A 17,065-nucleotide genomic window follows, 5' to 3' on the forward strand; every position below is an offset into this window, starting at 1 on the left:
CGAACGATCGGTTCACGATGCGATTTTTCCCATGCTTGTCAGTGAGTGACGTTCGTGCATACAACATGCAGGCGTGTGATGCTTACAAAAAAAATTAACCAAAAAATGCCCCCTCACGCAAAACAGGATTGCTAAGACTGTTTTAATTACATTTAATAAAACAACGTGCCAATAAATCGGTTTAGTTGTATCAGCTTCACCGTTTCCAGAACACGATCGATCCCATTCATTATGTCCACGATACCTGGGTTTCAAAATGAAGAAATTTCTGATTGTCAATTTCAAGTTTATTCCAAAAAATAAAATATTTGGTTGTTTCCATCCAAGAATAGTAGCTTTGGAACAGATTCGTGTGGATGTTTCACCTAGATAAAACAATTTTTTCCGATGCAAACGTCCGCTCGGGGTGCAAAATCGGTTGGGTTCCATACCTAAGAGAATCTATAAAATTGAGCTGGAACCCAAATGAAAACACAAACTAACGATTCGAATTATCTTCTCTCTCTAGTTTGCATACCTATCTTATACATAAATTTGCATACCTGATCGTTTGATTTTAGTGCCAAAACGGAGATCACGCATTAAAGATATCTCCGGACCGTGAACATGATCGTAGATTAACCCTTCAGCACGAGTAATAAACAATCAACATCATGCTTGCTCGGAATGAAGACCGAATCTATAGTTGGTGGCGATTTGGGATGTGGAACAATTCTTAGTTTGGACATTAAATATACATTTCATAGCCTTTAACCGCTACATGTCATTTCACTATTTTTTCCAGCTCCCGTGGTGCTACGTGCCGAGAAGAGTGCTGCGGTGCTTCCAACCTCTACATCAGCTAAAATTGCCGATAGTATAGCTGAGGGAACCCTTTTCCAAAGTCCCACCTACAACACAACCCTCGCCAGTGCCCGCAAGCCAAAACGGGCGATTGGAGAAATTCCGCTGCTAATCATTCGTCCAATTGATAAAAAGAAGAAGAAAGGTCACTTCAAGGACCCGATGGTGAAGCTCATGTCCGGCGGAGTAGCCTCGTATGGAAACTACCCTGGTAAGCGAAAACGTTTGCTCAAAATTTAGGTGAATTTTGTTTTCTGTGTAATTGTTCTTATTTTTCGTTTACAGAAATCCATACCAACGAGGGTGAAGTTTTCTCCTTGGAGCACATGTTACCCATTCTTGGCCTGGAAGGAATGGTCTTTAACGGTATTCCGAAATTGACACCCTATTCAAACCAATTCTACCCATCTCAGCATTATAAACCATCAGATGTGCAATATTTTACTCAAAAGCATAGGGAACAATTATATCCAACACTGACCATCTCGTCACTAAAACCGACGGAATCGGTTCCAGCTCAACCTCTATCTTCACCGCCATCGCCAAGCTATGCGCCTGCTGTTAGCACCGAAGAACAGCTTCTAAAGTTGGGCCAACAAGCTTTAGGCAAACTCGAAACACCAGGATCATCAGATCAGTCTTCCTTGGTAGAGGAGAAACCAGCTTTCGTGAAGCCGGAACAACTTCACACTAAATACAACTTTAACAAATTTCCTTCAGAGATTATGAAAATCAAAGCCATTCCTATCAACACTAGCCCGCACTTTGCACCTGTAACCTTTTTCGGAATGCACGCCGATGGTATGAAACAGTATAAACCGAGTTACGTATTCTCATCTCAGTTACCGTACAAATGGCCAGAGCTACCGAAAAAATCTCAAATGGTCAGCCCTCTATCCATCAGTACCAGTTTTTACTCATCGAAAGTTCCTAACAGTGACGAAAGCTACCAGCCGCCACCGAAAATGTATTATGTACCTCAACAACAACAGCAACAACCGCTTCACTCGTCTCCGTTCCAAACCCACGTGAACTATTATTTCCCAAAAGAAATCGAAACTCTTCCGCAGCCACAACCACAAGTGCAGCAACATGAAACCCCACAGCAACTCCAGCATCCGACCGTCGCAGTAAACACGGTACAAAACGGCGAACATGTGGACTTTGTTGTTCCCAAACAACCCGTCCACGAAGAGACTTCTGAAAAACCGTACAAACCGTACAACGCCCACCTGAAACATAAGTTCCAAAAGCAACAAAGCAGTCAAACCGGAAGTAACCAACCAACTTTCTACATTCACAAAGAATTTGAATTCCCTGGCAAACCAAACGGCTACAACGGCAACAGTAACAACGTAATAACCGAATACTACGGTTCACACAATCGAACCACAATCGAAACGCAACACCTTCCGGAACCAGTGCCGTACTCTGCGCCCCAGTACCTCCCACTGCCGCAGGCTCAACCACTGCAACAGCCAGCCCCGGCAATCACGTTACATCAGACCCATCCGGTACAACCACAGCCCTTCCAGCATAACTCAATCTCACAGGGCCACTGGAAGCGGAGGAACCACGACCACATCAAACCCGTCGTAGAGATCGCTGACAATACCGAATCGGACAGTTCACCCGCCCCCTCCTCGCTGGTGACGAAGACGGTCAAGACGCTGGCGCGACCGCAGGAGAAATCCACAACGGAAGTGCGGATTAACGTCAAACATGTTCCCCACCCACGGACGGAAAGCAAAACGACGGAGAAAAAGACCAGCGACGGTAGCAGTAACAGCAGCAGCAGCAATAGTACGATTGTCACTACCTTGCGGCCAACAACACGGTCAGCACGACAGGGATGGTAAGCTTTTGATTATTATTTATTTATTTCCGTTAGCTTGTGCTGTCTTTTTTTCATTTGTATCAATATTAATCGATACTATTGAACTTTTTGGTTTTCACAATATGAAAATAATTTCGCCATAAAGCTTGAAATTTAATGAGTTGAGAATTTTTCCCTAATTCATAACATTTACTCGACAACATGTTTCCTGGCAGGTCCGTAGCGTGCGGTTGGCCCCCGCTAAGGGTACCAACCCTAAGGTGACGCAGATATCTTGAACTATTTTATAAATAATTGAAATGCGTAAAAAAAAAAGTCAAAATTAGTGTGACACTTCCAGGTACACTAGTCGAACTGAAAACGGAAACCAATGTGAACACCAAAGGGGCGCAAAACCGAAACTCCACTAAAGACTCCGCAACAGCACTGTCCAACCCATCCAGGTTTCTTTACAATAAATAGTGTTGTTCTCAAATGTTAAGCAAAGAGCTTGCGGAAGCGATCAAGAAATTGGATCATGACAGAATTATTTGAGAGAGCTATCAAACTGAGTGGAAGTTTCTTCCACCAGCATCTCAAAAATAATTAAAGTGCGTGTTTGAGTTATACGACACGAAAATTTCAAATGCATTGACTTCAAACTGGAAAAATAACGAAAATTATTGTAAACTGTATCGCTTGTTTTCTCAATTTCATAGAAACATAAATGGGACAGACCATCTATAGAGGAATTCCACGAAGATCCGTCCGAAAATAATTAAAATCCTGATCGACCATCTTGGATTCCTATGAAACTTTACACATTTCATCGGAATGGAAGACTAAATATTTTACACAATCAGTAAGATTATTTTGACTCAAGAGCAATTTTTCAAAAAGGCGTAAGCATTTGTACGTGCATTAATTTCAAACTCTTTTGATCGATTACTGTATTTTATACAGCCAAACTTATTGAGAACGAGTTTCAGAGAATGAATATTTATGCGCGAAAAAAATATACACTGAAAAAATGTGTCATTTTTCACAAAAACAAAAATTTGCGTTAAAAATTTAAATTGCAAAAAAACCATTTTTTCTATTTTTTTATATTTAAGAAACAAAAACCTAAAGAGAAAAGTAACATTTTGAATGTGATTGTATGATGGAGAACTTTTCGGTAAAAAAGTTTTTCTAACAATAACTTTATACATGTTTTTAAATTTCTTGCTAATTGACATACAAAACTGTAATTTTATTACAGAATATAATTCTTAGTCTTATTTTAAATCAAAATGTATTTAACAAAAATCTTCCAAAATGCGAATTTTGTTCCAATAAAAACAGTTAATTCGTGTGATTATGCCCTTTTTAAAAGTTATTCCCCTTACCCCATCATAAAATGTCAAAAATCTAATGTTTATCGTTTTAAAGACGTAAAAGAAACTTTTTCAGTGTATTTGGATCATGGAGAAGCTTTCAATAAAAAAGTTTTCCTAACAACAACTTTTGACATATTTTTATAATTCTTACTATTTGCAGTATAAAATACAATTTTCTTTTTGAATATGATTCTCAAAGCTAATAACAAATTTTTTTTGAAAAGTAGTAGTTCTCGAGATATTTCAAATTTTGTTTTAACAACATAATTCTTTTGTTTTATTACGACCTTTGCAGAAGTTATTCGCTTTTCTCCATCAACAATAATAGCGTTTTCAAAATGCCTATAACATTTCCTGTAACTTTCTCTTTGACTTCACCTTGATATTGTAAACTATTTGAAAGTTATACGAAAACAATCAAAATACTATTCAACCATAGGGTCTTATGATTAAACTAAATAGTTCGATCATATTTTGTTTGTTTTCGTATAGCTTTTAAATGGTTTACAATATCACCTTGATGTAAAAGAGAAAGTTACAGGAAATATTATGGGCCTTTCGAAAAACTTATTATTGCTGATGGAGAAACGCGAATAACTTCTGAAAAGGTCGTAAGAAAACAAAACAATTGTGTTGTAAAAACGAATTTTGAAATATCTCGAAAACTACTACATTTCAGAATTTTTTTGTTATTAGCATTTAGATTTAAAATGGCGTTTAAAATCATATTCAAATAGAAAATTGTATATTTACTGCATATAGTAAGAATTATAAAAATAAGTTGTTAGGAAATTTTTTTTATTGAAAGCTTCTCCATGATCCAAATACACTGAAAAAGTTTCTTTTACGTCTTTAAAACGATAAACATTAGATTTTTGACATTTTATGATGGGGTAACGCGAATAACTTTTAAAAAGGGCATAATCACACGAATTAACCGTTTTTGTCTGAACAAAATTCCAAATATCTCGAAAACTATTGCATTTGGAAGATTTTTGTTAAATGTATTTTGATTTAAAATAAGGCTAAGAATTATATTCTGTAATAAAATTACAGTTTTGTATGTCAATTAGTATGAAATTTAAAAACATGTATAAAGTTTTTGTAAGAAAAACTTTTTACCGATAAGTTCTCCATCATACGATCACATTCAAAATATTTCTTTTCTCTTTAGATTTTTGGTTAAATATAAAAAATTAGAAGAAATGGGTTTTTGCAATTCACAAATTTTTGTTTTTGTGAAAAATGACATATCATTTTTTCAGTTTATATTTTTTTCGCGCATAAATATTCATTCCCGGAAACACGTTCTCAGAAAATTTTGCTGTATAAAATACAGTAATCGAACAAAAAAAGTTTGAAATTAATGCACGTAAAAAATGTTTACGTCGTTTTGAAAATATGCTCTTGTATCAAAATATTGTAAATGCCAGAGAAAGAGCTGGAGGGATTATCATCGAAAAGACAGGAGGTGGGCATAGCGTAGTTGATAAATCGATTGCCCTGTTCGCAGCTCACTTGGGTTAGATATTTTTCTACTGAGATTTTTTTAACCCGATAAAAGGGCAAATGACCTTCAAGTTCAAACATCCATAATCGAAATAAATTCAGTGAGTGTCCTTGGTGTCGGGAGAAGTTCGGCACCGGTGCCCAACCTAAGCCCTCCCAGTCCTGTGCTAAGTTGAATCTCTGATTGAAATGTTGAGCCACTTGAGAAATTTTATGTTCCTGGAAGCGCTAGAAAATCCTCGTTTGATCTTGAATTCCTAAGATCAGAGGCGTCATCAGCGCTTCTTCGATCTGTTATATTTGGTAGCCCCCCAAGAGAAAGAAATGTAGACTTCTAAAGAAATTTCATCGTAAAAAAGGACTATCAAAATCGCACTCTTCCTGAGCCTTCCTGGGATCATAATACTTCGTCGTGGTGAATGGTGCAGCTCTCTTCCCATTTTCTGCAAAAAAGTGCATTTGCATTTTGTATGCTCGGCTGTTATTAATCGGCATTCAAAAATCTATTTAAGGGCGGCGTCTGGTGTAGGCGGCAAAAATAATCGGCTTCTTTTTTATCCGCTTAATTGTTAGTGTTGAACCTCTAGAAAGGCCTCCCAGAATCTCGGCACAGTGGTCGGAAACGCCAAAAACGTAAACTTATTTCACTAGAGGCCAAACCATCGAATGTATTTACAGGGCGTCTTTGGAGGAATTGGTCGCATAAATATTCCCCACAATCTGATAACAATTGAAATTAGGCTTATTATGATCGAACTAAAAAAATAAACTTGTTATACTGAGGTAGAAAGTTGGTGTCTTCGCCAAAGTTTTAGAAATGCTCGTAGTAAACAATTTTGTTGAAGAACTTGAGCTTGTAGGACGAAAGGTTATTGATTTATAAGGCGTTTTCTATGGCAACTCCCTTGAATCTAGTTTTTTCAATATAACTTTTTTCATTGTGACTTTTCGTGCAAACTATGTTCAAGACAAACGTGTAAGGGGCCGTACACAAATGACGTAGCTTTTTTCGGCGTTTTTCGACCCCTCCCTCCCCCCTCGTAGCATTTTGTCACAAAACTCTAACCTCCCCCTTGTAAATAACGTAGCATTTCTGACATTTACGTACGTAGCATTTACACCAACTTCAACTACGTATAAGAAAAAACCTGTTTTAGTCCACCTAGCGGTGCAATTGTGCCTTTCTCATTTCTCTAAACTATGGCACGGAGACTTTTTATGTTCAACATAATCGTGGAAATGTCCATTACATTCTTAGTACACTTTGCACTTATACACAATGGCATGCCAGCCACGAACTTGATGAGCTACGTGTCGACGGTGAAACACTTGAAACAAAAAAATATCATACTTCATTAGCCTAATCAGCATTAGATCAATGTTATCTGCTTGCTAACTCATTTTGTCATGCGGGGGTGGGTATGTGAGGAGGGCGAAAGTCCCATGAACGAACGACTCCCCAGCTTAAATTGGTATGCTTTGTAATGTAGTGGTGGTTTAAAGATGATGGGGTTGAAAGGGAGGGGTATGAGGGCTGGTTGGGGTGGTGGTCTGAGGGGTGATTTAAGGAGATTTTTAAAGGAGGGGCGCGAACAGTAGAGGGGGGGGGGGTGTAACCCCTCTCCGTAAACCATCAACTACGCCCCTGTTAAAATCCAGAAACCCTAAACGAGTCGAAAAAAAAATTTGGCCGGGATTAGGTTGACGTTTTTCAGAGTGATTGCATAACCTTTCTATATGAGAAAGGCAAAAATGTGCCAAAATCCAAAAAAGTGCATCGTAGTCAAATTTTTTTTTCGAGTTTGCATCAAATCTCGACGTTTCATGCACCTTGAACACATTTAGCATCAAAAATAAAAATTCAGTTTTTAATTTTTCCTATAGTTTATATGAGAAATTTCTGTGTGGCCGCACTCTGAAACCCGTAATTCCGGAACCAGAATTCCGATCGATCCAAAATTCAATAGCAGCCGATGGGAAGGTTGCACCTTTCATTTGAGACTAAGTTTGGGCAAATCGGTCCAGCCATCTCTGAGAAAAATGAGTGACATTATTTGACACATACGCACATACATACACACACACATACACACACACATACATACATACACACACATACAGACTTTTTCCGATCTCGACGAACTGAGTCGAATGGGATATGACACTCGGCCCTCCGGGCCGGGATTAGGTTGACGTTTTTCAGAGTGATTGCATAACCTTTCTATATGAGAAAGGCAAAAAGGTGCAAACCAAAATGCACGAACATGACGTCCTTTGTAAAGCATTAAATTTATGATGACATGTCTATTTGAGTATATATTAGTTTGAGATCTCCAATGATATTAAAAACTTCGCATGTTTGCTCCCACGTTTATAAAATTTGAAATATTCAGGTATTGGTGAAAATAATACTTATAATTGAATATCAAAACAAGAATTTCCAAAATTGGGGCAAAAAAACTTAAAAAATACTTTTTTTTGCTGATTTTTGTATGGAAAAGGTAAAAAAAACATGATAAACTAAGCTTACCCCATTCATAGGGTTCTAGAGATCGGCAGATTTCAATCTATCGGCAACAATTTTCGCAAAACTGATAAAAATTGATAAAAATACGGTGTAAACAATACACTCTAAACTTCTTCTACTCAAATTTTCAAGAGAAAATACCCGATGGGTCATTTTCTACAGTTTTTTTTACCGAGATGCAATTTGATGTGGGACACCCTTTCATAGCGTTTTTCTCGAAATCGCGTTTTTCAAATTGGCGAACACGATAACTCAAAAACTAATCAACGAATTGACTTGAATTTTTTGATGAGGTTGCCCAATATGCGTTACCTGTCAATGAACTACAGAAAACTGAATAAAAGTATTTTTTCTCATTATTTTGAAGAAAAATTAACAAATTTTACAGTAAAATATCAGATTTTTCGGTTTTGATGATGCCTTTTTCCTAAACTCGTACTTTTTCTATTTTTAAGGTTCATAGACTAACTACAAGTCTAAGCTTTACAAAACTAATTGAATTTTCCATATCACACAATTTTATCGAGAGTTATCGTGTTCACCGCAGCGCTCCTCGACTTGGAAATTTTTGGACGTCTACTCTTGGAACGTCTGTGTGGCTCTGTGTGACCGCAAATATTTTTTTTTGTGCACGATGAATGCATAAAGCGATCCTAACATTATTCAAAAGGTCCATTGTTGTCTTGTCTTCAAAATCGTAAAACAAAATAACTTTCGTTTTGAGCACTTTACACCAGATGCTCCCTTTAAAAAATTCTTGTCAGTAAATAGCATTTTGAATGCACAACAGCAGTAAAAAAAATTTATTGGTACTACAGCCGCATATTTGGCCAAAAGTGTTTTTTAAATAGCATTTAAAACTAATCGGTGATAACGCCGTCGATCTTCACTTTGTGGGCGGGAATGAATACCCGGGTGTCCAGAAATTATGGGAGATATAAGAAATAGAAAAACGAGGCAGGCGGTAGTACAATTATATATAGTCGCTTAACTTTTCTCGAAATACTACCGATATCAAATGCAAAAATGAATTCAGGTTGCTTCCAATACAAAATGGCAGTAACAGATCATAAAAGCATCTTTGTTTTACTCGCTTGTGCAAAAAGAATGCTGTGACAGCATTTGAACTGGTGAATCAACTCTATCATCCATCACAGTTCACCTACCAGGTCACAGCTTCTTAAAATTTTCTCCTCAATATACTGGCCTTGATATACTCTACTCTACTGAATAGATGCTACGTCCGTTGCCTTCAAACATCTCGCTAGCGCCAACTGATTGCAAAGTCATAGAGTATTTTGGAAAACAGGATTTTCGAGAATAAAAAAAATCTACAGAAAAAATCTTCGAATTTATTTTTGATAGAGGCGGATTGAATTCTCCAATAAATCGTCTGCTCAGCCGATATGCATGTACAGTCTCCCGGAAAAAATATGTCATCCGTCGCTTTCAAAAATGCTCCGTCCATCTTCAATCACCGCAATGATGACAAATCTGCGGTGAACTAATTTTTAAACAGTCTGTTCTGTTGGTGCTCCGTATTGATGACTTTGTTCCAAATAAGGTGGGAAATATTGGATTTCTGCGCAGTTTACGAAATATCGTCAGAGAATTAGTTGCTACCTTTTATTTATTAATGTCATATATAGTTCGAAATTGAATGGAAATTAAAATGTCTCCGACCGATTTCTGCTTAATTTTACATCGGTGTATTTCGCCCTCTGTGTTTATTCAGTGTAGAAATAACAAGTTTGGAAGATCTACAAGGGACGTCATTCTCAAAGGTTTTTAACCAAAACTGTCTTGACAGGTCTAGTCTAGTCTAGTCTAGTCTAGTCTACACATACACAACCAATACATGTAGGGATCCTGGAAAATTTCAGACATTCGCCTCCAATTTTTCTTGTCAATATTATTGTTTGTGATACATATGATATGTGACACAATCATTAAAGCGGCCAGGCCAACTGTGCAGCGTACAAAGTGAAGATGATTCAAAATTACACGGCAATTAAGGAATAATGAATAATTAGGAAACGTGGACAACCGTACCGACCATTTCAATTTGATGGAGATTTGATAAATCGTTGGGAGTGGCTTAGCTAAGAGGGTTAATGTCACTCCTTTGGTCCTAGGTTCCTGGGATGCAATGGGACAGAAGTATTTAGCCCTGTCCTGGCTAATGAGCCTAGGTTATAGCGCCTTTACTCGCTAGTTTAACCAAAACTGCCTTGACAAGCCAGCAAAACTTATTATGTGATTATTTAGCAACCTGCATAGTAACGATGCTTTTAGTGGTCCTCCTAATTCACGAATGAGCTGAATTCTATCGAAGTGAAAGTTCTGCTCATCCAGTTTGTATTAGTGGAATGTTACTCATCTTCTGTTGTATTGTTTTATTAGTAAGGATACCCGATCAGAATGAAATAACAAGATTATAACAGAACACATTTTTTGTAACATATTGTGTTATAAATTAGGTCTCGTTAGTAGTTAAAATAACAGAAATTTATAACAAGTAACAATGCGAGTTATAGTTTTGAAATATTTCTGTTATGTGTTTCTGATCGGGTAGGTGTACCATTTGAGATTATTTGAGTGCAACAACCCTAGCAACGCAATTTCAGCGATTAATATTTTAACACCTTCTTTGGAAATCCAGGGCCTCAAGCATTTCCCATATTTCGTCAAATTTAAACGTCTGCAACCCAAATTATTGTTTTGCCTAAAAAGATTCGAAATTGTGTATGGATCTACTGAAGCACGTGGTTGGCTGTTTCAATGTACCTTTGCTTCATTGAACGAAGGTTTTTGAATGAAAATGGCACTGGATGGGACAAAATTGTGTGTTTGAAGGGAAACTCGTATCGGGTGAATTTTGGTGTTCAATAACGTCTTCCTCGATAAGAATCGTCTGCCTGTTTGGCTGTTTTACCGAGAATCGTGAGGATGACTCTTGCACTGAGAATGCTGAAAAATAGGTATGCCTATTATGAGAGAGTCCATATGAACTAGGGTCCTATTAATCTAAAGCGTTTCCTTTATGCACTTTTGCAGAAAACTCAAAAGAGCTAAGCCACTCACTCAAATCATTATGCTCTTTCGGAAGAATAGCACTCTGGTAATCCCCATGTGGGGATCAGTCAGTTGAAACAGTAGTTAAAGTTAGAACCTGACTCAGTTTCTCCTCGAGTAAAATCTGCATTAGCTTTTTGGTGTTTACATTCTCTTCTTTTTCATTGTTTAGTTCACTTGGAACTGGCACATTATTTTAACTTATTTTGTAATTAATCCTCACAAAAATTAAAAAGTCGTTCATTGTTTCAGCCCCCCTCTGAGGCTAGCGCCCTTGGCGGGGGTCAACCTGACCAACCGCACGCTACGGCTCTGCAACTTTGAAATCTATTTTTGTTTTCTCAAAGAGAATTAGTAAAGTGTAATAACTTTTTAACTTAATTACAATACCGTAGAGTTTTTTTTCTATGTTTTCCCAAATCGTCAAGTTTCAATGTTAAAATTAATTAATATGATGATTGGTAGGAATGCTGTAAAGAAATTTTCGTAGTAATGACAACTTGCCACTGTGTTTTGATTCTTTTAAATATTCTTCAACTAATTTCCCTTAACCCGCCAAAAGGTAGGGTTAGGCAGCCGAGAGCTAACTTTTAAAATTTTTGAATCCATCAGAATTTTTTCATTTTGTATCAGACGAAAATAATAAAATACATCAAAGTTATACTCAGTAAACCTTACATTGCTTTAATAACTTCAGTATAAAATAATTGGTTGCAGTGATCATGCAGTTTGCCGAATATACATCGTAATTTTATATTCGAGTTATTTACAAGAACTATGAAAACTATCTACTCAATATCTAAGAAGAAGGATCAATAGATAGTTTTCGGATTCCCCGCACACTACGATTGAATTTTTGCTATTGCCAGTATTGAAAAAATTCATTAAGGGAGCGTTCTAGGAAACGTTATTTTTTTGGATGAAAATAATACATGGTGTTGAGGCAGGATCGTGGTTTCCGGCGAAATTCGTTTTATCGGGTTCACAGACAGGCAACAGACGGAATCACCACCGAGTCGAACCGACAATCATGAGCGGGAAATAAAGAAACAGAAGGCTGTACGCACTAGTAACACTTCGGGATACTTTATTATACGATATAAAACTTATATATATATATATATATATATATATATATATATATATATATATATATATATATATATATATATATATATATATATATATATATATATATATATATATATATATATATATATATATATATATATATATATATATATATATATATATATATATATATAATTTCGATCTTGTCTACTCAACGGTTTGACTGGGAAAGAGGCAATTTATTTCACTGCTATCGCCTATTTAACCTACATAACTTTTTAATTCAAATACTTTCTTACATACTAATTTTATGGTAAGTGAATTGACAGCACTGACAGCATTCGGTCTACTCTCCATTGCCGACAGTGTTGAGAACTGTCACATGGTTTGTTATATTTGTGTAATAATGGAAAGACGTCAGAATTCCCGCTTTCTATCAGTGGTCCTCTACTCTCGAGGCCTGAAACTGAGCTGTTTTTTAACAATTAAATTGCATTGTATCTATTGAATTTCTAACTTTTAGTTTTTTTTTATTTTGATTATAGAGGTTTTAACCTCTTTTCGGTATAGAGAAATTTCCTTTGAAAAAATCTGAAACCGTATGTGCGGGGTTGTGAATTGATTCCAGGTGAGCTGCGTACAAGGCAATCGATTTACCAACTACGCTATGCCCGTCCCAGGTTTAAACTAGTTTTTGTTTTGAAGTCACATGTTTGTCACAAGTCTGTCTTTTTGACCTTTAATTTAAATTATTTTGTAAGAAATGTAAAAAAAAATGTTCACCTTGAAACCTTGATTAAATTGGTATTGAAACTGCTGTCGAGTAATTCTTTTCAAAAAAGTATTAGTCCGATTTCAATATTTTTTCTTTAATCATGTTGTTATTTTTAAATATTCGTACCGCTATGTTTTCCCGTGTACGATACGCAAAATTTTATTTTTTCCCATTTTCATCTTCATATTTGAGTTAAAAAAAATCTAAAAATTAAAAAAACTGACAAATCATTGCGTAAATTTTACATTTTACAAAAAGTAAAATTTAAAAACAAATCTGTTACTATGATTATGAAAAATATCAATTTTTTGAGTACCGATTACCCAACTGGCCGCAGCTTTAATATCATCAATGATGTTGCAAGATCGCTAATGTTATTTTCTGGTCTTCAAAATTCAAATATATTCAGTGGGACACTTTGCAATTTATTTAACAAAAAAGCCCTCGAGCTTCACCCAGATGCTGATTTTCATGAAGCCTGGAATAATAAAAGAATTTAATCATCAAAACCAAAAGTTCTGAAGCCATTTCACATTTTCATGAAAAACAAACTTTGCGTCGTAATCGTCCAAAAGAAAGAGAACGTCTTTTTAAATATTACAACTTTTTAACTAAATTTCAGAAAATTTCAGTTAATGCATTTCTGTAAGGAACATAACATGGTTATATGAAAAAATTAAATTTCGCTCCGAGCAACTTTTTGGGTTCCATTTCCAGTCCTAGAATAACTATACAAATTCTAAACTCGATCGTTGAAACTATACTTTTGCGCCCACGGTTTAAAGTTTACATGGGATTTCGTATGGGGAAATCGATTTTTACAAAATAATTTATCCAAGAGTCACCCAGTTCCTCTTAAAAATAAATCGACATGAAATTTTTCTAGGAAATTTATCAAGGAAACAAAGTCTTGAAGACCGCAAAACGATTTGACGACTGTGGAAAAAGTTATTGAGCAAAAATCGACTGTTGCTCAGAAGATTGATTAAAATTTCAATTTTCTTAGCACCACTTCTACTGACGGTCGAATTATACACAGAATTTTTAACTTTCGCTAATTGTGTATAAAAGAAACCTCTACTTATCTCTAAAAACTCTTGGGAAGCGACCAAACAGTTCAGATCATTGATTTAGACACGATAAGAGGAAGTCAAAACAAAATTACATACAATTGGACAGCCAAATGCAGTGATGCTAGAAAAAGAGAATAGTTTATCAGTCGTCAGAGCATCAATCGGTTTCTGCTTATTAACTTTTTCAATAAGTGTCAGATCGTTTCGTGGTCTTCGAGACTGTGTTTTTTTTTTGTTAAATTTCCTATAAAATGCACATAACGATTTATTTTTAGGAGGTAACGAGCGACTTCTGGAGGAATTATTTTGTGAAAGTCAATTTTCCCATACGAAATTCCATGTAAACTTTAAACAGCGGGATCAAAAATATAGTTTCACTTATCGAGCTAAGAATTTGTACAGTTGTTCTAGGACCCAAATGGTATCCAAAAAGTTGCTCGAAGCAAGAATCTAATTTTTGTACCACCCTAAATAGTAAAGCTACTTTGTACTTAGCTTTCTCCGGTTCGAGTGGTTGAAACTGGAAAAGAGCGCCATTTCTGAAACATTGATATTCTATTGGTTATAACATGAGCTTTTTTCTCCCTAGAACCTAGATTGGTTGTATATTTTTCTCCCTAGAACCTAGATTGGTTGTAAAAACAAAAAAATCCCAGAAAGCTCGTGTCACTCATAAACACAAGATATTCTTAAATTTTTTCACAGGAGCTTGCCAACACTATCGAAAATATGACTTTTGAGAAAACGCATTTTAAGATAAAAGTTTAATCGAAATACGTATTATGAAACTTACGATTGGCTATACCAGGACGATAGACATTCCATAGATTCGTAAATATTCCATATGTGTAGACTCCAAACATGTAATACAAAAAAATCGATTTTTAAAAGCCGCACAACCAGAGGACACCCTTAAATAATAATTCTTTTTTCCTTTTTTATTTCGACTACTAGGGTGATGAGCCTATTTTCACCATACTAAGCAAGGTGCCGCACTAATTCGGTAATTTCTTCCCTTACAATCAATGGAATGCGTAAAAATTGACATCAACCGCTTTGCTTCGTTGTTAAGAACCAATATAATAACACAAATGCGTTGAGAACAGTAAAATTCTCGTGCTTGAGCACAATGAAAACTCAAATCGAGTGCCCCTATTGTTGCGCTACCATTTGACTCAATTCGTTGAACAAAGATGGCCGGCACTGCTCTAACCAACGGCTTCAAATGGGTAGGGTGATAATAGAAACATGGCGCAAATAGGCTCATCACCCTATGTAGTCACATTTTCTTTTTTACTTTAACCGACGGTCGGTTCACTTGGTAAAGAGACACAAGTCTGTCTCTTTACCAAGTGAAACCAAGTCTGTCTGAGGGATTCGTAATAATGCTGTCTAAGCTCAACTCCTACCAGCAGAAGACAAAAGATTAGTCCGTAAGATTTTAAGCCTATTTGTAATGGCCCTGCCATTTCTGGTTTTCTGTTCTGTATATTTCACTTGCTTGCATTTACCTGAGTCCTATGGCTCTAAATTTACATAACTTTTCCTACCTAGTGATATCTAGCTTATTGAATGTCGATAAAAAGTTAAATAATAATGTATTATTAGATGGAATTTATAGGTGCTATTTGAAGAAAGAGAAAAACTTTAAAAATCTCTACCGTTTCTGAATTTTGCCGATAACGAAACTACTTCCATTTTGTTTCTGAGGACCTTTCATGGAACGTTTAATAAAAATTCATTAGAGTATAATAGCGAAGTCTGCATGGGATAATTATAAAAACTGATATGAATAACAAACTACTCTAGAACCTCTCTGACTAAGATCCCAAAGTTTCATTTAATTTGCTGAGAAAAAGTGAATGATTTGAGATATAGAGCAGAAGTATAATTAAAAATAGAAAATCTATCACAAAACATCAACTTTCAGCATTATCAACTAGCGAACATATTTTCAATCAAACAGTTATATTAGTCTTAAAACAATATTATTTACCGAATGTATTTAATTAATTGTCATATAGTTAAATATGAAAAATTTCATAGCAAAATCTATCTCACCGTGCACGGTCGTCTCCTGCATGTTAGATCAACTGATAAATTACTCATTATTTAACTTACATAACCTAGCTTAGCATATGCAAGAAATTAGTTGATCTGCTGTTGTGATTCACATTGTGAATAAGACTAACAATTTTTTTTTACAGATTCAAATTACCTGCGCCCCGCGAACGAGGTCGCAATACAAAAGTACATGACCTCGTCGACGAATGGATTGTTTTCTTTTTTGCCGCAAATGATTATGACATCTCGCAATCCAGCTGCGGAAAATTACATGTTTACACAGTTGCTGCCAACGATGGACGGCAACCATATATCATCTCGAAACAACACTGACACTCCGGTTAGCACCCGTACGATTTACGATTCGTAGGAAGATCGCAACAAAGGAGAAGAAATTAAGAGGAATGGCCTAAATATCAGCGGAGCTTTCTTTAATTAACGCCGTTTATCTACGGCAGTTAATTTTTCGTTATTTATTCAAGCTAGGTATAATCATTTGCTGTCATTGTTGCTGTTTAGGTCCATTAATATATCCATATATGTTACGTTATGTAGGTTACGTTATTAACTGTTGGTTAGATACAGATAGTGCATTGATAGGTTGTGTCTGCGAGTGTGACTGTGAAGCGCGATTGGCCGGGATGAAATTTGATAGCGAACATCGGGAACCTATCCGTTTATCACTTAGTTTAGCAGCGTTACCACGTTCTTTGACCTGAACTCATTTGTTGAAATGTTGTTACTATTCTTCTAGGATTTAAATATTTAATTATAGCAAAAATACATTTCAAACTATCCTATTTTACGCAGAGGTATATTATTAAAACGTCCAGGATCCGACTCTTACGCAATAATTGCTGCAAAATCTTTTTTTGTTGCGTTAGGATTGTGAACCGCATTATTGGATAATAAAAATGAACAAATGTTCCGTAT

General features: G+C 35.9%; 1 protein-coding gene across 1 annotated transcript; it reads left to right on the top strand.

Moving 5' to 3' along the window:
- The first annotated feature begins 666 nt into the window (after positions 1–666).
- LOC131688096 (uncharacterized) lies at positions 667–16,957 on the top strand. Its single transcript, XM_058972248.1, has 4 exons — positions 667–718; positions 785–1,054; positions 1,129–2,698; positions 16,276–16,957. Coding segments are annotated over exons 1-4 (1,893 nt in total). The 3' UTR covers positions 16,277–16,957.
- The last annotated feature ends 108 nt before the right edge of the window (positions 16,958–17,065 follow it).

Source organism: Topomyia yanbarensis, chromosome 3, assembly GCF_030247195.1.
Source record: "Topomyia yanbarensis strain Yona2022 chromosome 3, ASM3024719v1, whole genome shotgun sequence".
Taxonomy (NCBI): domain Eukaryota; kingdom Metazoa; phylum Arthropoda; class Insecta; order Diptera; family Culicidae; genus Topomyia; species Topomyia yanbarensis.